We start from the raw sequence: 27,607 nt of genomic DNA on the forward strand, positions 1-27,607 counted from the left end.
TACTTTGAGTACTGTGCTTTGGGGCCATTTTAAAAGGCAAAATCATCCAGGAAAAGCAAAAAATGCAAAAAAACTACCATTAAATAGACACGTTTGAGCCAAACAGGAAGGCAGAGCACTGCCTTGTTTGAACTCAGCTGCAAACCCTGCATGGGGCCACTTGAATTCGTCACCACTCTGTGCATGTCTACCCACGACCGCAAAAGCACGAGTACTCATCTTGGCATTACAAGTAAGCGGTAGTGAACGGGTGAATTCACGAACACAGACCTCGTGAACAGTAAGGGGCAACTGTATTTAAAACTAGCATAAACGTTATCACACACACGCACACACCGGGAGCTTCCTGAAGGAGTGGTCTTCAGCCTACAGCTCTGGCGCCAAGAGAGCTGCACCGGCCTCCCTCCCCCGCAGGTCTGGGCCCCACACGGTTCCCCCCAGAGCAGCATAGCACTATGGCGCAGGGGCCGGACTGTGGGATTCTGCTGGGGTTCAAAGGGCAGCTCTGCCACTTACTTGCTGGGTGATCTGTTCAAGTTTCCAGATCTCTCTGTATTTATAAATCTCATCTGGTAAACCTGTAAGGGACATCTAGTTGAAGGACGGAGTGTTCTAATGCAAGTAACTCTGGCTGGCATAGGGCTGTCCCATGAAGTGCTCAAGGGAAACGCAGGGAGCGAGGAAGTAAATGAAGCGAATCAGAATTCTTATACGCAAGGCTTCCTGAGACAGTCAAGTTAGGCACACCTTTGTGGATGAAGTCCCCATTGTCCCCTACCCCCAAGCCGATCAGCGAGGGCATTACTGAACGATTCTCTCCTCATCATGGCTTTTCTTGGCAGGGGGATGGGATGGGAGTCTCTCCATATCTCCTACTCCCTTTTCCATGATGACACCTAACTGTTTCCTTTTCTCAAACGATACCCCGAAGACCGTCATTTACCCAAGGTATTGACAGCCCCTTAAAAATTGCCAGAAATTACTACACATTTCCTACCTAAACATACTCTTCCAAAACCCGGGAAAGGCGCAGAACATAACCCTCCAGCGCTGGCATCCTGCTGTTTGCTCTGGCATTCGCCCCCACCCCCCGTCCACCACATTAATAAGCTCTGGGCTAGACGCGCCAGAGGCAGCGTCAGAACTGGATACCCAGGGGGGCACCTGGGTGGCTCAGTGGGTGAAGTGTCTGACTTTGACTCGGGTCACAATCTCGGGTCCTGGGATCAGGCCCCATATTGGGACCTGTGCTCGGCAGGGAGTCTGCTTGTCCCCCTCCCTCTGCCATTCGTGTTCTCTCTCTAATAAAATCTTCAAAAAAGAGCACTGGAACATCTAGGTCTTCCGGCTCCAAGCTCTAGCACCGTGGACAGCCTCCAGGGCGAGAACACCCACGAGATGCAGGCTGGAGATTCAAAGCAAGAGTTGTGACACACATCTTGCAGGGAGATAAGGAAACCAACAGTACCAAGACAGTAAAACAAAAAATAAACACGAAACTAACCAGCGGGTCCCTGGCGGCGAGAGAAACACAGGTTCTAAAACGTACAGCCACGGGCGTGCTAATTTATTAGTGCTGATTTTCCATTTCAGCTCCCTGGGAAAGAAAAATTCCTGTGGCCTGAATTGCTTAAAGGACAGAAGTGCTCACAGATGTCGCCTGGCTCAGGGTGGGGCCAGGAAAATCCATATTGCAAAAACGAAAAAACAAGTGAAATGCTTCTTAGTTTCCCTTCGCTCAAAACCACTATTTCCTTAATTCTATCACACTCAATAAAAGGCACAAAATATACTTAGAAACTTGGAACGGGAGATAAATAACCCCACAAGTGAGCAAAGGCTCTAAACCAAACCATCTCTGTCCCTCCTGCTGGTCACCTCACACTTTGTTCGACTCCCCCTTTACAACAGGACGAAAATGCGGCTTTTGGCCGATTCACTCCCTCCCTTCGGGCTGGGCTAGGACTCCCCATCCTCTGCTCTGCCCAGGCCAGCTTGGATTCTCCACCTGCTTACTTTTCTAGTCTTTAATTGGTTTTCTCAAAAGCTCTCTTCACATACCAAGTTGCCCTTCTACGGCTCAGCCCCTGGCTGAGCCCCCACATTTCCCTTTGCCCAAGTGCAGGGCTTCCCAATTCATACTTGGGGACTGGGGGGTGCTGGGCAGCGGCACGTATCATGGGGTACGGTCTGCCCCCCAGCTGGAGGAAGTGGGGGTCCTGCACTGTGCAGTGCGAGCTGCCCCAGAGCCAGGGCCATTTCCTTCAGCAAGCCTGGAAACAGGCCCACCCCTGTCACATCGCTTTCCAGCCGTCCCTGCAGCTTTGGAACAACATTAGACAGGTCTGAACAAAACCTGATGTTTCTGTTCTTTACTAAATAAATGTTTCTTTCACAGAAACCAGTCCAAACTCATCACTGTCCAAACAGGAGAAGAGGCACCAGGGGCAGAAGGTGATACGTGTTCCCCATCAGCCGGAACGTGAATGAACTCTGCTCGGTGGTGCCCCAAGGGTCCAGGACACGGTCCTCTCTGTCCCACAGGCATGGAGGCCTGCCAACAGGCGGGGCTGTCAATGGTCAGGATGGGTTCCCGCTTGCTTCTCTCCAGCAAGGCGCTGGGAGGAGAACTGAGCTGAAACAGAGCCTCCTTTCGCCTCGGGTTGTGTGGAGGCTTCTCTGAGGCCCCGGCCACAGAATGGGCCAGGCTCCAGACAGCCACTACAGCAAACACTGTCATCGCCCCATGATGAAGCTGGGCTGCTCCTCCTCCTCCTCCTCCTCTGTTCCAGATGCTTCCTCAGAGCTACTGGATGGCTGCTCCTGAGACTGACTGGATCCTGTAATCACACGACATCTGATTAGAGACAAACGGACCCAGAGAACCAAGGGACGCTTTAAAAATGGAGGAGCACGGAGGAGAAATTATGAACTACAGTTTGCCCTTGAACGGTGCAGAGGTTAGGGGCGCCCAACCCCCATGCAACCAAAAATCCACACATCTTTTTTTTTTTTTTTTTTAAAGTAGGCTCTATGCCCAGCCTGGCTTGAACTCATGATCCTGAGATCAAGACCTGAGCTGAGATCAAGTTAGATGCTTAACCAACTGAGTACCTTGGTGCCCCTTCCTGTATAACTCCTGACTCCCCCCAAACGGAACTACAGTCTGTTGACCAGAAGCCTTACCCGTGACACAAACAGACCACTAGCACATTCTGTATGTGACATGTATTGCGTACTGCATTCCTACAGTAAAGCAGGCTTTAAGAAAAGTAAGCCAGATATAAGAGAATGTTAAGAAAATCAGGAAAATACATTTACAGTGCTGTACTGTAAAAAAAAATCCACATATATGCGGGACCACGCAGTTCACACCCGTGTCCGTGTTGTTCAAGGGTCAGCTGTAGTTGTTCCCACACAGCGTGAGGAGCCAGAGGAGATGCTCACGTCATCAGTCCTACGTGCCACGTCGTGAATATAAAGGGTGGGTCCCAGAACTGGTCTGCCACAGCTGTGAAGAAGGTCCGGAAGCATCCGTAAAGAGAGCCAACACCCCATCAACTGGGCCTCACCGCTTTTTATTTTACTTTTTAAGAGATCTTTATTTATTTATTTATTTGAAAGAGAGAGAGAGAGAAAGAGGGGAAACATAAGCAGGGGGAGTGGGAGAGGGAGAAGCAGGCCTCCCTGCTTGGGCATGGAGCCCAATGTAGGGCTGGATCCCAGGACCCTGGGATCAGGACCTGAGCTGAAGGCAGACACTTAATGACTCAGCCATCCAGGCGCCCCTATTTTTTTTTTTAAGATTTTATTTATTGGGGTGCCTGGGTGGCTCAGTGGGTTAAAGCCTCTGCCTTCGGCTCAACCACCCAGGCACCCCTAAATAAATAAAATCTTTTAAAAAAGATTTTATTTATTTATTTGCCAGAGAGAGAAAGATCACAAGTAGGCAGAAAAGCAGGCAGAGAGAGAGGGGGAAGCAGGCTCCCTGCTGAGCAGAGAGCCCGATGTGGGGCTCGATCCCAGGACCCTGAGATCATGACCTGAGCCTAAGGCAGAGGTTTTAACCCACTGAGCCACCCAGACAGCCCCCTCACTGCTTTTTAGATGTCGCTCCCCCCTCTGACCCATGTGTGTCACTGTCACCATGGCAGGGCCATGTCCCCAGCCACCACTTTAACACTTAACATTAGGCCAACAACACTCCCGCCCAAGTCTCAAGCTCTCACGACAAGATTTAAAAACTATGTAGCAGAGGGATCTGCCCACAACAAATATGCCAGCTTCCCGGCTCTTCCCACAGACCCAGAAACCTTCTCTGTTGACACTCCACGTGCATCTCTGAATTCCGATGTTTCCCCGGCATGACTGTTGGTGCCCACGGTGCAGCTGAGCTGGCCAGAAGCCAAGCAGAAAGACAACTTGTTCCCAGCTCCTCCTCCCCCTCCTCCTCCCCCTCTCCTTGGGAGCCAGGGCAGTGGGCGAGAGTTGGAACAGGAGAGCCAGAGCCCACAGAGGCAGTCCTGTCCTCCAGTCCCCTGCAGGCACCGCGGGCTCCCTAGGCCCACCAACAGGCCTCCTCCCTGCAGATATGTAGGAACTCGCTCTAGCACCCCCCAGAGCCCCCAGGGACCCAGAGCTGTGCTACTGCTGCTGTCACAGGGACAGACAGACAGCTACAAGGTGGGAGGCCTGGGGTGCCCCGGGCACAGCGCGGTCTACAGTTCACCCTCACACCCCAGGCTGGGCCACTGGAGAGCACTCCTGGCAGAGGCTGGAACCATCTCTCAGACTCGGTTTCACTGCTTTAGGATACTCCCCCTTCTCCGCAACCTCATGCCGAAAGGAATGAGATGTTTCAAAAGTACAGTGAGCACGTTTTATTCTTTAAGGTTTATTTCTTTATTTGGGGGGTGGGTAGAGAGAGAATCTCAAGCAGACTCTGCGCTGAGCGGGGAGCCTGCAGTGGGGCTCAACCCCACAGCCCTGAGGTCATGACCTGAACCAAAACCAAGAGTCCGACATTCGACCAACTGAGCCAGCCAGGCGCCCCGAGCATGTTTTAATAACTAATATTTGTAGAAAAACTATTATGTGGGGGCGCCTGAGTGGCTCAGGTGGTTAAGCATCTGTCTTCGGCTCAGGCCATGATCTCCAGGTCCTGGGATGGAGCCCCGCATCGGGCTCTCAGCTCAACAGGGAGCCTGGCTTCTCCCTCTTCTTCTGCCTCTCCCCCTGCTTGGGCTGTCTCTCTCAAATGAATAAATAAAATCTTAAAACGTAACGAAACAAATCCCTAAAAAACCTCTTAGGTGCCAGACACATGCTCAGTCTTTCCGTACACCACCCTGTTTCATTCTAACGGGCATCTATGAGATGCGGCCGCCTGGCCGGCTCAGTCCGTGGAGTGCGCGACTCGGTCTCAGGTTGGTGAGCTCGAGCCCCGCGTTGGGCGTGGAGATTACTTAAAAAGAGAAGTCTAAGAGACAAGCACCACTACTCCAGATCCACTTCACAGATGAGGAATGGAGCTCACAGAGGTTACGTAACTGGCTACTCAAGGTCTCAAATCACTAGGAATCAGGACTCGGACCTGGACGGTTTGGGCCTCCGCCAAACGGCGCCTGCAGAAGTGCACGAGGAAACGGAGGCAAAAGGGAAACACGGCGGAGACGGGGGTGAGGCGGGCACACTGAATGGATAAGCAAAGTGGAGTCCGTGCACACAGCAGAGGATCACTCAGCGTTAAAAAGAAGGGCATTCTGACACCTGCCACAACATGCATGAACCTTGAGGACATTATGTGCAGTGAAACAAGGCACCACAGAGCCAGGTGCCCATGATTCCAGTGCACGGAGACAGACAGTGACCTGGTGGTTGCCAGGCTGGGGGGAGGGCGAGTTCATGTTTAAGTAGGTACAGTTTCCATTTCACAGGATGAAGATTCTGGGGAAGGATGGTGGTGACGACTGCACAACAGGGCGAACGCACTTACCGCCACTGAGCTGTCACTTAAAAATGGTTAAGATGGAAAACGTTACGTGTATTTTTACCACAATACAAAAAGAAAAAAAAAAAGAGAACAGGAAAAGAGAAACTGCGCATACCATGGAAAAATGGAGTGAAAAACTAGGGATGCATCAAAAACCTGGCTCTGAGCCCCCAGACGCCAGGCCAGTACCCCTCGCTCCCTGAGCGTGCGGCGGGCACAGGAAAGAATGTTATTTCTATGGCACGTGGTATGACTGGTCCAAGGCCTGCGGCCTCGGTCTCCACCCCGCAGGCCAAGGGGAACACAGTCCTTGCCACTTGTAGCCCATTCCCTGTATACCAGCGGGGGGCTTGCTCTAGAACTTGGGCTCCAAGGCTGAAACTGTTGATGATTTTGCTTTGTTCCGTAACTTACTCGTACTCTGCCTCAGAGTTCTCTAAGAACCACCAACCCCTCCTAACAGTAAACACAACTGATGCGTTACGTGTCGGAAACATGTTGTCGGGGCCTGGAAACATCACCTTCAAGGAGAGGCCTAGGAATCTGGTGCACACTCAAGTCCTTTGGTAATTCGACAAAGTTACTTCACTGAATGCTCCTTCTTTCAACATAATAAACAAAAAATAAAGTGTTTATTACTACTAAGTTTAATATCAAGGACACAAGAATCAAAAAGAAGCCGCTCCAAATTAAAACAACAGTGAGACAGCACAACATAGACTAGAATGGCTACAACTGAACACGGGGCGCTGCCGCTTGCTGGGGAGGATGTGGAGGACAGCAGCCCCCGTTTACTGCGCTGGGAGTGCGGGACGGTCCGGCTGCCCTGAAAGCCAGTCTGCCAGTTTCTTACACAGCGAAACACACTCTTATCACAGGAGCCAGCCGTCACCCTCCCAGGCACACACTCAGCGGACCTGAAAACACCCACACGACAGTCACGACACAGATGTCTGCAGCAGCTTTCTTCCTAAATCACCTGAAACAGGAAGCAACCCAAATGTCCTTCGAAAGGTGACTGGAGAAACCAACCATGACCTAGCCGTGGGATGAAAGGCCGTTCCACGATAAAAAGGACGGAGCTACGAGGCCAGGCAAAAGCATGGCTGGATCTTAAGTGCCTATTTCCAAGTGGAAGAAGCCAGCCGAAAAGGCCACATGTTCTAGGACTTCAACTACGTGGCATTATGGAAAACGGTGAACAGACGGGAAGCTGTCAGGGACTGCGGGTGGGAGGAGGCTGGAGGTGGAGCACGGGATTCTTTTTTTTTTAAGGCAGTGAAACGATTCCCCAGCACAGTGTAATAGTGGATACAGGATGCCACGCATTTGTCGAAACTCACAGAACTTTACAGCACGAAGAGTAAATCTTAATGTATGCGAATTTGAAAAGTTATTTAGGATCCCAGGACGAATGCAAAAGGTGACATGTGAATCCAACCCTGTACCAAATGGATGAAACGTCTGTGAAGGGGGTGGGAGAAAAGTGCTGCCCTAAGGAGTTCTGGAAATAGCGGCGTCTGTATGACCAAAGGCAAAGGAACTGTACGGAACACTGGACTCTAGCTGAGAAAACTGTTTCGCACAGGTAACAGGTTAACAATTCTGAAGGCACCACCCACAGGCACTGGAACTGGACAACGGGACAAGTGACCGGTGGAGGGCAGAGGCCAGGCTCCTCACTGTCGGAGTGGCAGGTTACGGGCAAACAAGCTGGAATGAGGCTGGAGGCTCATGCTGGAAGGCTGGAACGATCCATGTGGTCATAGATTGGAGCTGGAGACATCAGTATAAGCTCAGGTTTAGTGTAACAGAGAACAATGCGCATGGTTATGTCTAGAAATATCTATAAATATGTGTAAGCACACTGGTTAGTACGTGCGCATGTTTCCTTGTCCTATCAGTTAAACAAACACCACCACCCAGCGGCAAAGAACATGCCCAACCCCCAGATCTTGATTTCTAAAACCATTCCCCAAAAAAGTGAACCAAACCTCCTTAGAGAAATGGCTGGTTCTGGGTCTGGGGCAGGAAATATAAAAGGTAAGTCTGGAATAGGTTATAGTGCCAGAAAGTAACGATGTGTTTTAAAAAAGAAGAAAAAATCCAAATCTCATAAGGAAGGAAGTATGTAAAGGGGCCACAGAAGCCAAAGGAAAGAGGGCTGCATGACCAGAGCTGGAACGAGCGAAGCGACAAAAGAAGTAAGGTGGTGTTGCATTCGACCTAAAGTATAAAATCAACATCCACAAGGCCATACTGATACACACAAGCAGGGGAGAAGAGGACAATCCGTGCAGAATTTCAAATCATCCATGTGGTTACTCCACCTTCACAGAGAGGAGGCACTAACTCCTCAGCTGATCCGCAGTGTGGGCGGCAGGCAGTCACTTCTTTCCAGAAAGTACAGTGTGGGAAAGGGGAGAAGCAGAGTGAGTTTACAGTAGGCAATCCTGACAGGCATTGCCTCTCCGCCAGGCGATCAAGGTCGACGCATCCACAGTGCGAGTCATCTCGATAGTATACAGTCTTGATAGAGCGTGATTAAGAATGGAACTTTATCTGTGTGGCCTTCCTCCCCAAAATAAAATAACTCCAGGCTAATCAGGAGGAAAATATCAGACAAAACCCAGTTGAGGGACATTCTACAGAACATCCAATCCTCCAAACTCTCAAAGGCATCAGAAACAAGCAAGTCTAAGAAACTGTCAGAGCTAAAAGAAGCCTAAAGGTACGTGGTGATTAAATGTCAAATGGTATCATCGATGGGATTCTGAAACCAGAAAAAGGCATTAGGTACAAACTAAGGAGATCTGAATAAAGTAGAGACTTCAACTAATATATCTATCAATACTGTTCATTAATTGTGATAAAATGGTTAACTTCAGATGTTAATAAAAGGGAAAGCTGGATATGGAAATCCTTGGGCTTATACTATCTCTGGACTTCTCCTGTAAATCTAAAACCATTCTAAAAATTTTTTATAAAAAATAAAATAAAATAAATAAATAAATAAATAAAGACGCTGCCCTATACTCATGGAACTGGATTTTACAGCAAAATCGTGTTGGGGAGGAAGAATTTCCTCTACCCTTCAAGGTCCTTCTAGCTGGACTAAGAATCAAACTGATATGAGACAGTAATGGGAGAAAATCAAATCTAGTTTTTTATGTATGGGGAATCTGGACAGACACAAAATTCCAAAAACAGACAACAAGAAGGCTTAAGTGACATCCTGAGCACAGGAGAGGGGTAGGAGTCTGAAGATACAAAGAGGCAGAAGCCCATTAGCAGGAAGGTAACAGTAGATGTTTGGAAAACAAAGTGTGCCCTATTGTGCAGAAAATTTCTTAGGTAAAGAGGAATCTCTATTAATAGCTCTCTTCCTGGTACAGCAGGCAGTTGAGGGGGAGGTAAAGAGCTTTTCCTGAATCTGCTGGGTTTTGACTGCTTCTAACTCGTGAAAATTAGTAACGGGAAACCTTACCAAAACGGAGTTGAGGGGGGTTGGCACCGTACCCTCACCATGAGTTGCAGACCCAGCAAGAAGAGAGGGACTCGATCTTTTCTGTGGATACTGCTTACTGTCCTGGCTGGAGAAAGAAATGCTTTCCATGTATGCCCCTGCCCCCAAAGCTTAGCCAATGAGAAGCCACCATACTTTGAATTCCAAGTTTACTCTACTGAACTTTTAGTTTATAACAGCCTTCCCAACTTACCCCTTTTCTCCTCAAAAGCATTTCCTCAGGGTGCCTGGATGGCTCAGTTGATTAAGCATCTGCCTTCAGCTCAGGTCACGATCCCACGGGCCTGGGATTGAGTCTCACCCTGGGTTCACTGCTCAGCAGGGAGTCTGCTTTTCCCTCTCCCTCTGCCTACCCGCTACCCCGGCTCATGCTTGCTCTCTTTCTCTCTCTCACTCTTATAAATAAATAAATAAAATCTTAAAAAAAAAAAAAAAAAGGGCACTACCTCTCCTTTTTTCTCTAGACTTGCCTGCACTTTGGGAACAGCTTGTTTGTACCAAACTGCAATTCTTTCATTTCTGAATAACGCCCTTTTTGCTGGTAAAGTAACTGGCAATTCTTATGTTTAAGGTTAACAAACTCAAAAACAATGTTCATGCCCGTGTGGCCCATCGTGGGGCAGCCTGCCCTTGGCTCCTTCAAGAGAGAACCACATTAGGTGACTTAGTAGACTGTCTAAACCAAGGAAGTGCACAGCCCTGGGGGGGGGCGGGGAGGCTAGATGGTTCGGTCGGAGGGAGGGTAGGAAAGGCTTTAAAAAGAGAGAGAACACGGCAAGAGGAAGGTGCAGGATGACCAGCAGCTGTTCGGGCAGATGGGGAGCCAAGCAGCAAGGAAAAGGACAGAGCACAGAGCCCGGAGCATGTGAAACAGGGGTTAGAACAGAGGGGTACACCCGGCGGGCGCGGAGAACTGGGAATCAGGAGCTGCTGACTGGATTCCAAGCAGGGTCGCCCTGTGGGTAAGCACACTGGACAGGGGACACCCATTACCTGGGTTCCAACTGTGCCCCGTCACTCCCTCCCTCTAGCTCTGTTCGGTGCCTATAGTCCCCCAACTATAAAATGGGGTAACGCCACTGCCTGCCTATATCTCAGGGCAACTGGGAGGATAATATTCGCAAAGCACTTACAGCTGGGAGTACATAATAAATATTCAATAAGCGTTAGCTATTGTTATTATATAATTAAAAAAAATTTTTTTTAAGATTTTATTTATTTATTTGACAGACAGAGATCACAAGCAGGCAGAGAGGCAGGGAGAGAGAGAGGGGGAAGCAGGTTCCCTGCTGAGCAGAGAGCCCGATGCAGGGCTCCATCCCAGGACCCTGAGATCACGACCTGAGCTGAAGGCAGAGGCTTAACCCACTGAGCCACCCAGGCGCCCCTACGTAATTTTTTTTTTTTAAAGTAAACTCTACCCCTAACATAGGGCTTGAACTCACGACCCTGAGATAAGAGTTTCATGTTCCATCAACTGAGCCAGCCAGGTGCCCCTGTTATTATATAAAATTAAAAAAGAAAAACAAGTCAAAAATGGAGTCCTTTGCCCCCAACCCCAACAGCAAACGGAGACTTAATTACTTTCAATCTATCCCAGGAATGTGACTTTTTAACAGCGGATCTGAAATTTCCTGATCAACACTAGAGAGTCATATGCATGACTAAAAACCCTGCCATTAATTTCTTGCCCCACCCTCCTTCCAATAAAAACCTTCCATTTTTATACCTCCAGGGGGCATCTATTTGCTAGATGGGATGCTGACTCATGAATTGCGTAATAAAACCAATTAGCTCCTTAGATTTACTTGGATGAATTCTGTTTTTTAACAATAAGCAAAAGAACAAATGACTGTCTAAACTCTGTTTTAACAAGAGCTTTGGGGACTGTACACAGGTGGGAGAAGTGGGGGCCGGGCTGGGAAGAGAGTGGAGGCTGCCACCCTGGTCCCGCCAGATCTGGATCTGGATCTTTGTGCGGTTTTTACTAAATCCCCAATGAAACCATGACTGCTTTTGAAGTCACATTCTTATCCACATGGAGGAATAATTTTTAAAAGCCAGTGCTGGCAAGGATACAGCAGAAGTGGAGACTGTTGCACGTTGTTGATGGCAGTAATAATTGGTATGACTCCTCTGGAAAGAAATGTATTTCAAGAGTCATTAAATCTTTTTATACTCTGTGATCTAGTAATTTCCACTGCTGGAAATTTGTCTTAAGAAAATAAACCATAAAAGGGGATACATAATATTCACTACAAAGTGTCTTCTAAAGAAGACAAAAATGAATCAATCTAATGTTTAACAAAAAGCAAAGAGGTGTGTTGCAGCGTGACAACTGCTGGATGTCATCAGTCACTCAACAAATTATGAAGGACCGGAAATGCTTACAGTATTAAATATGCAAAGTGGACAACTATTCACATACCACGCAAATGACATGCACGTGCAGGGAGAGACAAAGCAAATGGACAGAAAGAGAGGGGACTGATTACGATAATATTTGAGTTATTTCCATTACTGTTACATTATTGTTTACATAATATTTTAAAATCTAGGAATGTGAGATTTTATTCCTGTATTTCAGGAATACCAGGTAAATGTCACTGAATGTAACTGAAACTCATTTATTTACTTTTTAAAGTTTACTTGTTTTTGTAATCTCTACACCAACATGGGGCTTGAACTCATGATCCTGAGATCAATCAAGAGTCACATGCTCTTCTGAGTCAGCCCGGTGCCCCAAAATGGATATTAACTTAAAAAAAAAAAAAAATGAAAGAACAGATTAAGAAAAAAATCCTTCCTTGTACTATGGAATTATAAGGACATGGGAAAATATTTATGAGACAATGTTATGTGATAAAATTAGAACAACTATAAATACAGTATTTATATAAAGAGGCTTATGTGATATATATTTAAAAACTGAATTTATTTATTTTTAAAGATTTTATTTATTTATTTAAAAAAATTTTTTTAAAAAGATTTTATTTATTTGACAGAGATCACAAGTAGGCAGAGAAGCAGGCAGAGAGAGAGGGAGGAAGCAGGCTCCCCGCTGAGCAGAGAGCCCGATTCGGGGCTCAATCCCAGGACCCTGGGATCATGACCTGAGCCGAAGGCAGAGGCTTTAACCCACTGAGCCACCCAGGCGCCCCTCTTTTTTTTTTTTTTTTTTAAGATTTTATTTATTTATTTGACAGAGATCACAAATAGGCAGAGAGGCAGGCAGAGAGAGAGGAGGAAGCAGGCTCCCTGGTGAGCAGACAGCCTGATGCAGGGCTCGATCCCAGGACCCTGAGATCATGACCTGAGCTGAAGGCAGAGGCTTAACCCACTGAGCCACCCAGGCGCCCCACCCTCTCTCGTTTTAAAAAGACTTTATTTATTTATTTGACAGACAGAGGGAGAGGGAGCACAAGCAGGGGGAGAGGGGAGAGCAGAGGGAGCACACTCCCTGCTGAACAGGGAGCCTGATATGAGGCTTGATCTCAGGCCCTTGGGATCATGACCTGAGCCAAAGACAGCCGCTTACCTGACGAAGCCACCCAGGCGCCCCTATTAGCTTTATTCTCAAAAGGCACAAAGCATACGGATAGTTTTCCAACATGGCAAATATAAGAATCTGGGCACTGAAACAACGGTTCAATCTAAAACATATACTCAGTATCTTCTGAACACCAGATACCAGTTGAGAAAGATAAGTGTTAATCAGGGCAATTTTGTCCCTCCCCCCCGGCCCTCCCCCCAAGAACATTTGGCAAAGTCTGGAGACATCTGTGACTGTCAGTAACCAGGGGCGGTGGGCACTACTGCCATCTAGTGGGCAGAGTTAGCAGTGAACAGGACTCAGCCCCTCACAACAAAGAATTCTTCAGCCCAAAATGCTGAGGGAGCTGAGCATGACAAACTGCTCTAGATGCACCTCGTCACCAATGACCCGAGGCCACCCTACGTTCTTCTGGTGGGCCGGCCTGTTAGGATTAAGTAACGCTGGTTTGGGGAGTTCAAGGTTTCAAAATAATCCACATTGGCTTAACGCCGTCCCATGGGTCATTCGGACTGGTCGTCTCCACTGAGTTACTGGGCCAGTGCGGACAACAAACGGGGACAGTTTCTCTCCAACAACAGAACAGAACGCCTAGCCAGCTGCCCCTCACCACTTTGTAGAAGGGCTTAAAAAGCTGCGGTGATTTTTCATCCAAATTCCTCAAGAACCCAGTGGTGCCCTGAAGCCACCTTGTGGCCCAACCCAGTACCACCGCACTCAGTTTCTCTTCATCTCAACCAGACAGCAAGAAAATCCATGTTCTCTTTCACAAAGTGAAAAATGAGGAAGGAGACAGAGAAGGCACACGCATCACCCTCCTGACCAGCACCCTCTCTCCGGCTCACTGGTACAAGGCCTACCCGGCCGTGTCACTGTACTCGCCGTTTAGTCCGGACAGGTGCTAACTTCACGATGAAACGTTAAGGGCAGGGCCCACGTACTACAACAGCGATTTTCAAATTTGCTGGATGGCAGCCCACGGCCAACACAGAAACTGAAAGAAAATTTCACAAATCCCTTTATCCAGAGGTGTGACGCACTCGGACGATTTCTAGCCTGCTCTATGCACATTGGGAAAAACGACAAAACGACAGCTGCAACCTGGAAACCGACTGCGGGACTCCGCGAGCAAAGATCACAACCTCGGTGTGACAAAACAGTGTTACAAGGTGTGACTCCACCTGGGCACAAACATCGTCTTTCTGACAGAACCGAAGCTCGAGACGTGGGGAGGGGCGGCAGTGGGGGCAGTGAGAGGGCACAAGGCCACCGTCAACGAGCCGGAGGCTCTGGACATGAGCTCCTTGGGAGCACCGGAGCCTGCTCTGTGAGCTCAGATCTGCTTTGCAGCCTCGGGCAAACTGAAGAAAGGTGCCAGAAAACCGCAGGGTCCATGCACCTAACGTCTAAAAGAGGTTAGAGGAGGAGGATTTGAGAGGCCCCAGCTCTGTGCCAGTGCCACTGGTCTCCTTCGATCACAGAACTGATGACTAAAAAGTTAAAATGTGACCCCCTAACGACCCAATACAGGTTCGTTAAGTACAAATTCAGAGCAAACTAACCTCAGCTTCCTGTTACGGAAGAGTTTTTAGACGCACTGCTGAGGGAACCCCCCCAAAATGTGGTGTGTATCTCAATTACAGCAAGATGTTTGGCAAAGTTATCAAACTGTAGACTTTTAGATCTAGAAAGTGCTTATCAGTTATAAGCTAAAAAAAAGAAATCTGCTCAAATAAGAGAAGCCAGATGCTCGAGGTCAGGGTGAGCCAGAGAGAGAGCTAAGCCTAGAACTTAGGTCTACTGTACTCAGTCCACACCTCAAATTACCTCTGAATTTCTTATGACACGTCTGGGAGTAAGGGAAGAAGAGGGAGTCTGGCTGATTCTTAGCTGGAGAATTAACTCCACCCTAAAAGTCTTAGTGAACAGGTCCATGCCAGCCAACACGGAGCTCTCCCGGGGACGCTGGAGGGCTCCGGCCCTGGCCCAGGCCCAGTCTGGCTCAACATTTTCATTAATGACAAAGGAGTTATGTTTATCAACTCTGCCCATGACAACCCCAGAAAGTCATGGTAACATGCTGAATTTCAGAATCAGAATTCAAAAGGATTTTGGAACCTGAATCAGCACCAGGCTGAAATGCAAAAGAGCTACAGTCCCGTGTTTAGATTCTAAACAAAGACAGAAACGGAGGGTTCCAGGTAAGATAGAGCAAGCACATCTGACTCCTTCTCTCCACTGAGTATCTCTATAGGACGTGGACAGAATGATGGACTCTTTTTTTTCTTAAGATTTTATTTATTTGACAGAGATCACAAGTAGGCAGAGAGGCAGGCAGAGAGAGAGAGAGGGAAGCAGCTCCCTGCTGAGCAGAGAGTCTGATGTGGGGCTTGATCCCAGGACCCCGAGATCATGACTTGTGCCGAAGCCAGAGGCTTTAACCCACTGAGCCACCCAGACGCCCCGAATGATGGACTCTTGAGAAGCAAGCAGATTAGAGGAAAAGACCAGCATACAAAGTGCCACGGGAACAGCTCTGAATTCCTGAGGACTCCTCCCCTCAGTACCCCCAGCCTGGAGTCGGGGCAATCCGACATGCAGACATGGAGCCCAGGCACCGAGGGAACTCCACAAGAAACCCTCTGGTTCTGGTCTAAGGAGAAAGAAAGGGATTCCCGATGCAGAGAGTAAGGGAAATTCTTGGGTCTCCTTTTTCTCCGTTCACTCAGACCCTAGCGCTCAGGCAATCCTGCCTGAGTCGCTGTGGCAACAGCACCTGTGGCGGCAATGGGGGCCTGTGGGCACAAACACTTCAGAAGAGGGGAGCCTTTCTTTCTGACTAAAGCCCCAGTTTTCCGGCTGGGGGTCTGAGAAGCGGAGTCCCAGGAAACCAGAAAGTATAGGAGAGCTCACGGAGAAAAAGGAGATTAGAAAAGACACCGTAAGTCATTTCTGAACTCCCAGGCTCAGCCTAACAGCACAAGCATGGATGTGGCCGGAATCGTCACACCGAACACTTCAAGAACCGAACTCAAAAGAACTAAGCCCTGCCTGGCCACTGGGTGGCACATGCAGGACACACCTGGAGAGCAGGGCAAAACCTGGAAAACCAAACTGACCTTGGAACCACAACCTACAGGAGGCTGGGGAGAACCTGTGTTCTGGAACACAGCCAGGCTGACTACCTACAAAAACAAATACCACCAAGACCAAAGCCTCATGATGTAATATTCAAAATGCCCAGGGGATGGCCTGGGAGGCTCATCTCGGTTAGGCATCTGACTCTTGGTTTCAGCTTAGGTCATGATCTCAGGGTTCTGGGTTCAGGCCGTGCAAGGGTCTCTGCTCAGTGGGGAGTCTGCCTGTCCCCTTCCCTCTGACCCCCAGTCCAGATAGTGCAGTGTTGCTCTCTCTCCAATAAATAAAACATTAAAAAATAAAAGTCAAAATTGTAAAACTTTCTGGGGAAAAAAAAAAGAGTAATTGAGATAAAAAATTAACTGGGTAGGATCAATAGCAGAATAGAAATGGCAGAGGGAAGAGATAGTTTGAAGTCAGAATGACAGGAATCACCCAACAGTTAGAATAGAAACAAAAAAGACTGGAAAAAAAAAACCTTCCAAATTTGACAAAAGACACATGTGTCTAGATTCGAGTAGCTCCATGAATCAAACAGGATAAACCCAAGGAAATCCACATGTAGACACATCATAATCAAACTGCTGACATCTAAAGACAGAAATCTTAAAAGCAGCCAGAGAAAAACAATGATAGAACAATTTGAACGACTACAAAATTTTTATCAGAAACCGCGGGAGACAGACAAAGTGGAATGGCATTTCTAAAGTGCTAAAAACAAAACAAAACAAAACACACACACCAAAAAACCCAACAAAACTGTCAACCCAGAATTTTGTATCTAGTGAGAATGTCTGTCAGGAACAAAGGTCATATGAAAACAGCCCCATATGAAGAAAAGCTAAGAAAATTCATAGCCAGCAGACGTCTTCTAACTGAATGAAAAAGTTTTTCAGAGAGAGGGGAAATGATGCTGCAGGCAAGCTTGGATCAAGCACTTCTGGGTTCCCCCATGCGTATGGAGGGAGAAGGGGTCTGGGAAAGTAGAAAGGTGGACTATTTGAGGAATGAGTTCTTAGCAATCACATTTTAGTGTAGTAAAATAAATTACTCTAGGAAATAGTAGGAAATAGTTTAGAACTATACCATATACAACGTGTCATGTAGTATGTTCATAACTTAGAAGGAAACAGATTCTGGAAGGGACCAATTATATTTAGTGTAACAGGGAAAGTCTGACTTCATCTGAAGACCAAAAATCACAACTGTCCACACAGGAGCCACATCTGGTCAATCAGGGAAGAGCCACCCATTCAGGACTGTGGTCTACAGCTGTCATGTGTTTGGTCTCTTGGCATCCTTTGTCCTTTCCACTGGAGACCTCTTGTTCCCTGACTCTCAGCTCATGGGCTCTCAGGGGAGTGGCTGGCATCTCTGGCCGTGTGATGGGTTCAGAGGTGCACAGGACCAGTAGCACTATGGGATGGTGATACATGACTCAGCCCCTAGTCCTCCTTGTTTGTTTGTTTTTTAAGGATTTTATTTATTTGACAGAGAGAGACAGAGATCACAAGTAGGCAGAGAGGCAGGCAGAGGGAGAGGAGGAAGCAGGCTCCCCACTGAGCAGAGAGCCCGATGCAGGGCTCAGGCCCTGAGATCATGACCTGAGCTGAAGGCAGAGGCTTTAACCCACTGAGCCACCCAGGCGCCCCCCTATTCATCCTTGTTAACAAAATTTCATTTCAGTCTAAGGTGGCAATGTACCCAGCTTCCAGGGATGAATCCTGACAGGTTTCAAAGATAGTCACAACAATTCTGTTTTCTATTCATAGCAGCAAGGAATGGCAAAGTGACCAATGAAATATAAAATGACGTCTCTTGGGCACTTTTGGGGATCTTTTCTCTTCTGTTAAAAATAGAAAAAGAGAAGAAGAAGAAGACAAGTACCACTTCTTTCCCCTTTCTTTCTTCTTTGAACACTGGTCTGATGGCAGGAGTCGTAGCAGCCATCTCATGCCCACAAAATAAAGGCCAAGAGAACTGCCGGGATACTGGGCCTGACGCTACTGAGCTGCTGAACCACACCAGGCTGTCCCCTTCCACCAAATTTCTTGTCACATGAGAGAAATGAACTCCTCTTTAACTACTGCTAGTTGAGTTTTCTGTTTCTTAGAGACCAAAGCATTCTGGTTTTGTTTTGTTTTTTTTTAAAGATTTTATTTATTTGACAGAGAGGGAGCAGAAGCAGAAGGAGTGGCAGGCAGAGGGGGAGGGCGGCTCCTTGCTGAGCAGGGAGCCCGACTGAGCCCACTGGACGAGAATGAGGCAGGGTGCGGTCCCAGGGACCCATCAACCACGGGGAGGACATGCGCCTGCCCGAGGACAAGGAGCCAGGGGACAGAGGGAGACAAAGAATGCCAGTGACATCACTGAGCTCCTCTACTAGCCATCCCTGAAGGGAGGTCTGTCCTGACTTAACATAAGCCAGTATCTTTCCTTCTGTTTACCTTTCTGACACTTGCAGTTAAACAAGTCCTAATTAATAGAAACAAGTCCTCGTCTCTTCAGTGGCCAGCCAACCAGCTCCAAACGCTAAATCTCCAAATTCTAAATCTCTCTTTTTTTAAGATTTATTTATGTGACAGAGAGAGAGAGAGAGAGATAGCAAGGGGTGTGGGAGAGGGAGAAGCCCCAATGCAGGACTCCATCCCAGGACCCTGGGATCATGACCTGAGCTGAAGACAGACGCTTAACAACCAAGCCACCCAGGCGCCCCTCTAAATCTCATTCTTGACAGGTCAGCCGTGGTGATCAACACCAAGAAAGATCACAACCTAGAAAAATAGGTACCACTCACCTTCTTTTTGTTTCTTCTGTTCAAGTTTCATCTTCTTTGCCAATAATTTCTTCTCTTTTAACTTCTGGCTATAAATATAAAATACGTGAATTCCTTTACTAACTTACTGTATGTTCTAGAAAATAAATATCTACTTATAGGGTGTTTGAAGACCTTAATAATAACACAAACACTGTAATACTGAAAGGGAAGAAATACTTTCCCATGATTCTGCTACTCCAACACCACCAATATTATCAAGCTGTTTTCTTCCTGAATCAAAATGAAATCGTTTGTGGAGTCCTGACGTGATTACTGAAAATGTTTTTCATTCTGAGATACTTAGGGACTATTTTTATTTACTTGTTTATTTTATTTTTTTAAATGACAACACTTTATTGCAGTATCAGCTTTCTGAAGCTGGTGGAGACTGAGCAGCATTTCCATGTGAAATGTTACGGCTTTACAAGTTTTGTTTCTTATTTAATTTCACATGCAGAAACAAAAACATGGTAAAAGAAAAAAAATGCAAAATAGCTAGAAAAAAAGATGTAATCAAGTTGTAGCAAACAGACGTGCTCTGTAACTAAATTTACTATGCGTATCAGAAGGCAAACGAAATGGGGCGCCTGGGTGGCTCAGTGGGTTAAAGCCTCTGCCTTCGGCTCAGGTCATGATCTTGGCATCCTGGGATCAAGCCCCACATTGGGCTCTCTGTTCAGCAGGGAGCCTGCTTGCCCCTCTCTCTCTGCCTGCCTCTCTGCCTACTTGTGATCTCTGTCAAATAAATAAATAGAATCTTTAAAAAAAAAAAGAAAGAGAGAAAGAAAGCAAACGAAAGACGACTATCTCGATAAATTAACAGACTGCCAGAAACAGACTAAGAACTAGGAACTGTTTTTAGAATCCTGCTTAGTTCTCTAAAGGACAAGGGAGCATTTACTAAAACACACACACACACAGAGTCTACATACTGATGTAATGTCACTGAGGGAGGTCACACACCCTAATTTAAGGAAGAAGCTAAACAAAGTTTGCTCACAGCATACTGTTAAACTCAATATTGAAATACAGACGTGGAGGAAGCCTAGAAATCCACCTGATCACCCAGGCGCTGACCTGAGCTGCGGAGAATCTGTAACGGGGGGATACGGGGGAAGTATCAGCAGTACGTGACTTAATCTCTCAGATACTCAGGTATCTCAGGCCATCCGTCTACTGGGTAACACCCAAGACCTCGACAGGTCACCCAGTGAACTTCTGACCGCAAGGACGACTCAGCTCTCACATTTCCCACCTTCAGGTTTCATTGGTCAGGAAGAGCCACAGAGCACTTACCGCTTTTTCCGCCGCTTTGCCGTCTGCTCCTCCGCAGCAATTTTATTCCTCTCCAGTCTCTTCTGAAACTCTGCATCCAATTTTTGCTGTGAAAAAACACATCATTTAGACGGACTCTGGGCCATGGATGAGAGCTCTAGAAGTCACACCACTGGGGGTGCTGTAGGCACACCCAGGTCGGCAGGGCCACTCTTAACTGGAAGAGGTTGCCCAACAGGTGGGGCAGGAATCAATATACGGCTTTCTGCACTTGGATGGTGAATGTGACTGCTTCGGCTCAGTAAGAGACCCTCCTGCCCAAAGAAACATGAGAGCATGAGAAAAGGCACAACTACTGGTTATGTAGCCAGGGTCCTGGCTAGCGTGCTATTGTGATTTATAGTAAGAAATCTAGGAACGCCTGGGTGGCTCAGTGGTTAAGCATCTGCCTTCAGCTCAAGTCATGATCCCAGAGTCCTGGGATAGAGTCCCATGTCGAGCTCCCTGCTCAGCGGGAAGCCTGCTTCTCCTTCTCCCACTCCCCCTGCTTGTGTTCCCTCTCTCACTGTGTCTCTGTCAAATAAATAAAATCTTATGGGGCGCCTGGGTGGCTCAGTGGGTTAAAGCCTCTGCCTTCAGCTCAGGTCATGACTCCAGGGTCCTGGGATCGAGCCCCGAATCAGGCTCTCTGCTCAGCAGGGAGCCTGCCTCCCTTCCTCTCTCTCTGCCTGCCTCTCTGCCTACTTGTGATCTCTGTCAAATAAATAAATAAAATCTTAAAAAAAAGAAAAAAAAGAAAATCTTAAAAAAAAAAGAAAGAAAAAAAAAGAAATCTACACAACTGATCTTTGAACACTGGTTTGCACTGATGGTAGCTGAGCCAACTGCCTACTCTATTTCCTTCCCTCTAAAGTAGTTTAAAAATTTAAACAGTGCTTCTGATAGCTTTTACATAGAGTTTTCTTATTCTTGACAGTGGAAAACTCACCATGGTGACCAGGTATAGCTGTGGGACAAGCCACCAGAAACTCCCCACTAGAATTGAGAATGTCACAAGCGGAGGACAGCAGCAGCTACTAAAGAACCACCAACGGCTGGGGACCAAGACAGGCCGCAGGACAAGCAAACACCAGGTGAAAACCACCACGGCAATGATTCCATTGCCTTCCTGAATCCTAAAGATATTTTTCAAACTCAATTTTGGCCATTCCAGTGAATTTTTACTTTCATGCATTTTCTCCTGTGTCATGTCTATCTCTTTAATATTTTTTATGTTTTTAACATTGTTTTTTGTTGGAACTGTTTTATGTTGGAAAATTTCAAACACAGAAAAGTTGAAGGAATTATACACTCCACATGCCACCACCAAGATCCTACAATTGACATTTTGCTCCTTGCTTTATCACATCTGTCCACCCATCTATACCACTACCCATCCATCAACCTGTCTTTTTTTTTTTTTTTTAAAGATTTTATTTATTTATTTGACAGACAGAGAGAGATCCCACGTAGACAGAGAGGCAGGCACAGAGAGAGAGAGGTGGAAGCAGGCTCCCTGCTGAGCAGGGAGCCTGATGTGGGGCTCAATCCCAGGACCCTGGGATCATGACCTGAGCTGAAGGCAGAAGCTTTTACCCACTGAGCCACCCAGGTGCCCCCTGTCTTCTTTTTTTAAAAACACATTTCAAAGTAAGTTGCGGACACCAGGACATTTCACCTCCAAAAATTTAAGCATGCATAACATTAATAGGGTTTAATACTTGTTAACAGTTTTTCTATTTTTTCTGCTTAAGGTAATACATACAACAAAATGCTCAATTGTGAGTGTACTATTTAATCACACTAGAAAGTTCTCTCCTACCTCTTCCTATGCAACTCCCACAGACAATCGTTCTGAAACACATATATGGTTTAACGTAAGTTAGTCCTGCCTCTTGCAAAACTTCGTATAAATGGAACCATACGACAGGCTCTCTCATGCAAGGCTTCCTTCACTCAGCACAATGTTTCAGGGATCATTGTATCATTAGTCTCTTCCCTGTGATTGCTAAATAGTATTCTATTTGAATGAATAATCGTTTTAATTTTTTTAAACGTTGTATTTCCTTTATATAGGAGGAAATTGTACAGTGAGTCTTTTTCAAACCAAATTACTAGAAAATCAACTGTTATTGGATAAAGTGATTTCCTCCTTTGTAAAAAGCGAACAAATACCACCGTAAAGTATGTAAAACTCTCTAAAACACACTGATGTATTCAAGGAAGTAACAGGCATCATGGTTAGACTGAGAAAAAGGTCTTTTCCAGTGCATGCTGTAAGATTAAGAGCAAGGGGCAATCTCTCACACGTTAGGAAGAGAAATCAGATATGGAAAATCATGAAGAATTAGCCAAATAATATCTGCAGGGTTTTTTGGTTTTGTTTTTTAAGATTTTATTTATTTATTTTGACAGAGAGAGAATGAGTTGGGGAGCTACAGAGGGAGAGGGAGAAGCAGGGTCCCCAGTGAGCAGGGAGCCTGATGCAAGGCTCGATCCCAGGACCCTGGGATCATGACCTGAGCCAAAGGCAGACGCTTAATGACTGAGCCACCCAGGCGCCCTTGGTTTTTAATTTACTCAGGTGGGAAAATATAGGAGTGCTAAAATGTTACTATTTTTTTTTCTGATTTTTACTAATTGCCATTAATAAAATATAAAGGAGCAACTAGCACCACTGCAATCAAAAAAAAAAAAATCTTTGAACAAATGTGAGTTCTACACCAAATCTCTAATCATCACTGAGAGATTCAGAAAAAAAAGAACATTTCTAGAGAGGATGCCTAAACACTATAACATCCATCCTCATTCAATTTAAGTTATGGACTCAACTCAATTCTAGTTTAAAAAAACAAAACAAAAAAAAACAAGATTTTCTGGAGTGGGTAAAGTAACTCCAAAGTTCTACCTGAAAAATAAACAAAATATCCAAAGAGTATTTTTTAAGAACAACAAGAGAGACGTTTTTGGGTCTTCTGGCCAGGTAATAAAAAGCGTAATAGTTCTTACAATACAATTCCTAAGGCTACTCCCAATTCTTAGTTATTATTTCACATCTGTCATGAAGAAATGCCAGCCTCTAACTAGACCACTCAAAGAAGCAGACACATGAAAGCACGCTGCTATTCACACCAAACACACAGCTACAAAGAATTATAGGAATTCAGCCCAAAAGAGAGAGAACAGAAATAATAACTCGAGTGATGTGGGAGATCCTGCTTTCTGTTCCATTTCAGGATAAATGGCCTGGAGGGGAAAAGGGACTCTCCTGTCCCTTCTACGCACACGGAAGTTTCCCTCCTCTTGCTCATCTCCTAGTGGGAGCATCTTGATGTGCTGAGTCTGACCAATGAATAATCTGGATTTGATGTCTGTTTCCCATGCCGACTTTAGAAGGCAGCCTTCACACAGGCCAAGAACCAGGTGTTATTTTCTCTTCTTTAAATGCTTTTTCCTAAAAGTCCTAAGTGCACATTGCCCAAACCCAAGGGCTCAGCCAGCCTCTCTGCTCACTGACCTTCTCCGCCATGGCATCCATGTAGTCCTGTCGCTGGTACTCTCTCCGCCGAAGGTGCCTGTACACATGGAACTCTCCACTGCCAGCCCCAGCGCTCGAACCTATAGTCAGGAGAATCCAGAGTTCTTAATGAAATCCAGTTACCAACACAGGCTACCCTTAATCAAGAGGGACCAAAGAAAGAAACCGGAAGTAATCGAAAGGACCACCCCCCATTGTACTCCAGAAGCTGGCACAGTGACTTGCCTAGCAGGGTAATCATTAAATAATTGTTGCATGAATGTTGAATGTGAAGTCACTAAAAATTCCACTCTAACACACTAAGAGGAGGACCAAACTGTGGTTGAGAGATCAGAAACCTAGAAGATAGCTTAAGCCCTTTACCTCCCCTGCCAGATGATTTCACATTTGACATGCTAAATTTCTATTGGGCTGAAAAGATGTCCATGTATATTAAGTTTAAAACAAAGCAAAAAAAGTTACTAAGTACTTGTGTTGAACAACCAACCAACAACCAACCATTTTTATAAAATCATTTTTTCTTAAACCCAAGTGGTTTTGACTAGGAGTTTGAAAGGCTGTATCAGAATGCTACAAATGGGGGGCACCTGGGTGGCTCAGCTGGACTGAGCAGCTGACTCCTGATTTAGGATCAGGTCATGATCTCAGGCTCCTGAGACTGAGTTCCATGCTCAGTGGGGGGTCTACCTGGGATTCTCTCTCTCTCCTTCTCCCTGCTGCAGGCAAGCACGTGCACTCTCTCTCTCAAAACAAATAAATAAATCTTTTAAAAAAATGTTACAAGGTGAATGGTGGAATTATGGGGGTTCAAAATTTTTCATATCTCTGTTATTTATTCTTTACAATTAGTACGTTAGTTTACAACCCCAAAACCATGTTAGAAAAAAACCAACACGATGCATTATTTAAAACAATGCAGAAGAAAATTCTCTAGTGCCAAACTGTAAGCAACAATACCACTTCTTTTTAAGTACAAAATTACAGAACCGGGGCGCCTGGGTGGCTCAGTGGGTTAAAGCCTCTGCCTTAGGCTCAGGTCATGGTCTCAGGGTCCTGGGACGGAGCCCCGCATCGGGCTCTCTGCTCAGCAGGGAGCGTGCTTCCTCCTCTCTCCCTGCCTGCCTCTCTGACTACTTGTAATCTCTGTCTATTAAATAAATAAATAAAATCTTAAAAAAAATTACTGAACCAGTGAACTTTTTTTTTTCCTGTTAGAAATCTAATTAACAAATACTAACTGCAGGGTTTTTACATTTATGCTTCAAAAATTATATTCACTCACACACACATATAAACAGAAGGCATTACCCATTACATCTCGAACAAATTCTGGGGGAGGCCGAGGTGCCCATTCGCTCATTTTTTCTGGAATTGGAACTGCTTTGTCCTGCAACATTTAAACACGGAGGCATCCTTAAGTACAAAGCTGCTGACAAATTCACAGGTCTCTTTGAGACCAAAGCATTTTAACTGGATGAGTGAAATAAGACTGCTTTGCTCCTTGGACCTAAAGCTGATTTTCTTCCCTTAGATTTACCCCATCCCCTGTACTGTGGGGTCTATCACAGCCCATAGCCTCGCCAGGGCTACACCTAACTTTCCAAAGCAGAATTCAGAAGCCTAAGTCACCATTTATGGCTGGAAACCTCTAACCTTAACTCTAGGACACCCGGAGTCAACCCTTTCTAGCCAAAGCTGTAACAAGAGACCTCGTCCAATTATTTTTATGACTGAAGAGACCGAGACCCTGACGGGAGAGTGACTTGTCCCAGGTATGTCGGCCAATGCCCCGCTAACAATCGATGCTGTTTAGAAGAAAATAAACCCTTGTGTCAACCCATAGATTCTATCTTTTCAGTCAACGCTTCAGTTCACAGAAAGGTAAACTAAGAGTGCCTCGGAGCACGGGAAACCGCTCCACAGCGCCCTCACCCAGCCTGGGCTCCAACATAAGGCCAGGGGAAGCTCACTATCTCCGGGGTAGCCTACTCCTTCCTAAGGACTGGCCCTGGGGTTCGGGTACTGAGTTTCTAAGTTTGCAGGCGGGGGAGGCGGGCCCGCGGGTTCCCGGAAGCGCGGGAAGACGCCGTCGAACCAGCGCCTCGTCTTACCGGGTTCTTCATGAGCCGCTCCAGCTTGAGCTTCTGCTCTTCGGCCGCATTCTTGGGGATGACGAGCGCTTGCGGCTCTTTCTTGGGCCTCGGCGGTCGCACCGAGGAAGCAGCCGAACTCGCCATCACAGCTCCCCTCCGCTCCCGGCGAGCGGCAACGGCGCGCGCCTACGACGACAGACCCGCGCGCCAGCGGCGCAAGCGCAGTTCGCTAGCGGGGGCGGGGCTGGGGCGGAGTCACAAGCCGGAAGTAGGCTGCTGAATATTCATGAGCTCGAGGCCCGGCGGGTTATCGTGATCAAAGCTGCTTGATTTCATTTCCTGCGTCTGAGCAAATCACGGCCGCCGAGCGCCCACGTTTCTATGGGAGAGGTGGCCTTGCACGCCCGAGGCTTCGACCCCAGGCGACCTCTCCAGTCCGCGTGCGCGTCGTGGCTCCGCCGGCAGCCCTGTTAATGGCTCTCAGCATCCCCTCCCGCCCCCAGGCCTTTGTCCCGGCGGTTCCTTGGGTCTGGTCCATTCTCCCTTCTATTTCTGACAATCTATTTAAAACAGCGCAGACTTGTCACTGAGCTCCCTGAGGACTGGGGCCATGTCTCTTTTGTCCTGCTCGAATTATTCTGCACCTGACACCCAGAAAAGGTGTCATGGGAAAGAGGAAAGGGCCCCTCCCATCTGGGAGCCAGCCTGGCACTCCCAGGAGGCCTTGATGTCCTCCTCTTGGACATAAACAATTTCCCGGAACACCAAAAGCACGCAAGGCCATTCTGTCACCATGATGCAGGGAGGCATAAACACATGTTTGCACGCACATGAAAACAGGAATATTGTTGGAACCGCAAAAAGACCAAACGTTTTCCTCATTCTGTCTCTTACAAGTAACTGCTGCCTCTTTAAAGCATTAGCCTCGGTTCACTTTAAATATTTATGAAGACAGCCAGTCACAGAATTGTGTCTCTTCCTGACAGTGTCTAATCCAGAGTTAAACCCACTTGCTTGAACGCTCCGCAAGTCACTTCACCCAAGCCCAAATCCTGTAATAAGTCCTCTTTCATACCCCCTTGTTGAATGAAGCAAGTGCAGTCTTCCTGCTCGAAAGAGGCAGAAGAACCTGTTTTTCAACTACGAGTGTGTTTCCAGTGGTCTTCACACTTGCTGGTTTTCTCATTTCATTAGTCACCCACTAAAGGGTGGACATTCTGTTTGCTGTGGTATTCTGAAGTCTGGGGCAAGATCTGGCTCACAACGAAGTACTCGGGTTTTGCTGGATGACAATGGGACCTCAGGAACCACTGTTGCTGCTGCCTGCACAGCCTGCTCTGCCCGGGACAGCTCTCCCACTGAATGTCCCCTGCTGGCCAGGAGACCCTTGTAACAGGATATTGTGTTAGTGCCCTAAGGCCATTCCTGGCCCCTGAGAGTAGGTGATTTTCCAGTGACCAAGGGTGATGAATTAGGAGAAGTCCTCGACTGGCCCAGTTCTGTCACTGGAATCCCTGGAGGGCTTGGCTTGGGTATGGTCATGGACACATGATCCTATAAAATACACTCCAGCCACCCAGATACCTCACTTTCCCCTGAATGTGCCACATACCCAAAAAGACTTTACCTGGAGGG

General features: G+C 46.9%; 1 protein-coding gene across 1 annotated transcript; it reads right to left on the reverse strand.

Annotated features, from left to right (window-relative positions):
• Positions 1 to 1,540: 1,540 nt before the first annotated feature.
• On the reverse strand, positions 1,541 to 26,203 carry PRKRIP1 (PRKR interacting protein 1). Its single transcript, XM_080829864.1, has 6 exons — positions 25,991 to 26,203; positions 25,188 to 25,266; positions 23,859 to 23,959; positions 20,324 to 20,409; positions 19,007 to 19,074; positions 1,541 to 2,840 (listed from the first exon to the last, which is right to left on the reverse strand). Exons 1-6 carry the CDS (start codon positions 26,114 to 26,116, stop codon positions 2,737 to 2,739), a joined length of 564 nt encoding a protein of 187 aa, XP_080685990.1. The 5' UTR covers positions 26,117 to 26,203; the 3' UTR covers positions 1,541 to 2,736.
• Positions 26,204 to 27,607: the final 1,404 nt, after the last annotated feature.

The sequence above is a fragment of the Martes martes genome (genome assembly GCF_963455335.1).
Source record: "Martes martes genome assembly, chromosome: 18".
NCBI classification, from domain to species: Eukaryota; Metazoa; Chordata; class Mammalia; order Carnivora; family Mustelidae; genus Martes; species Martes martes.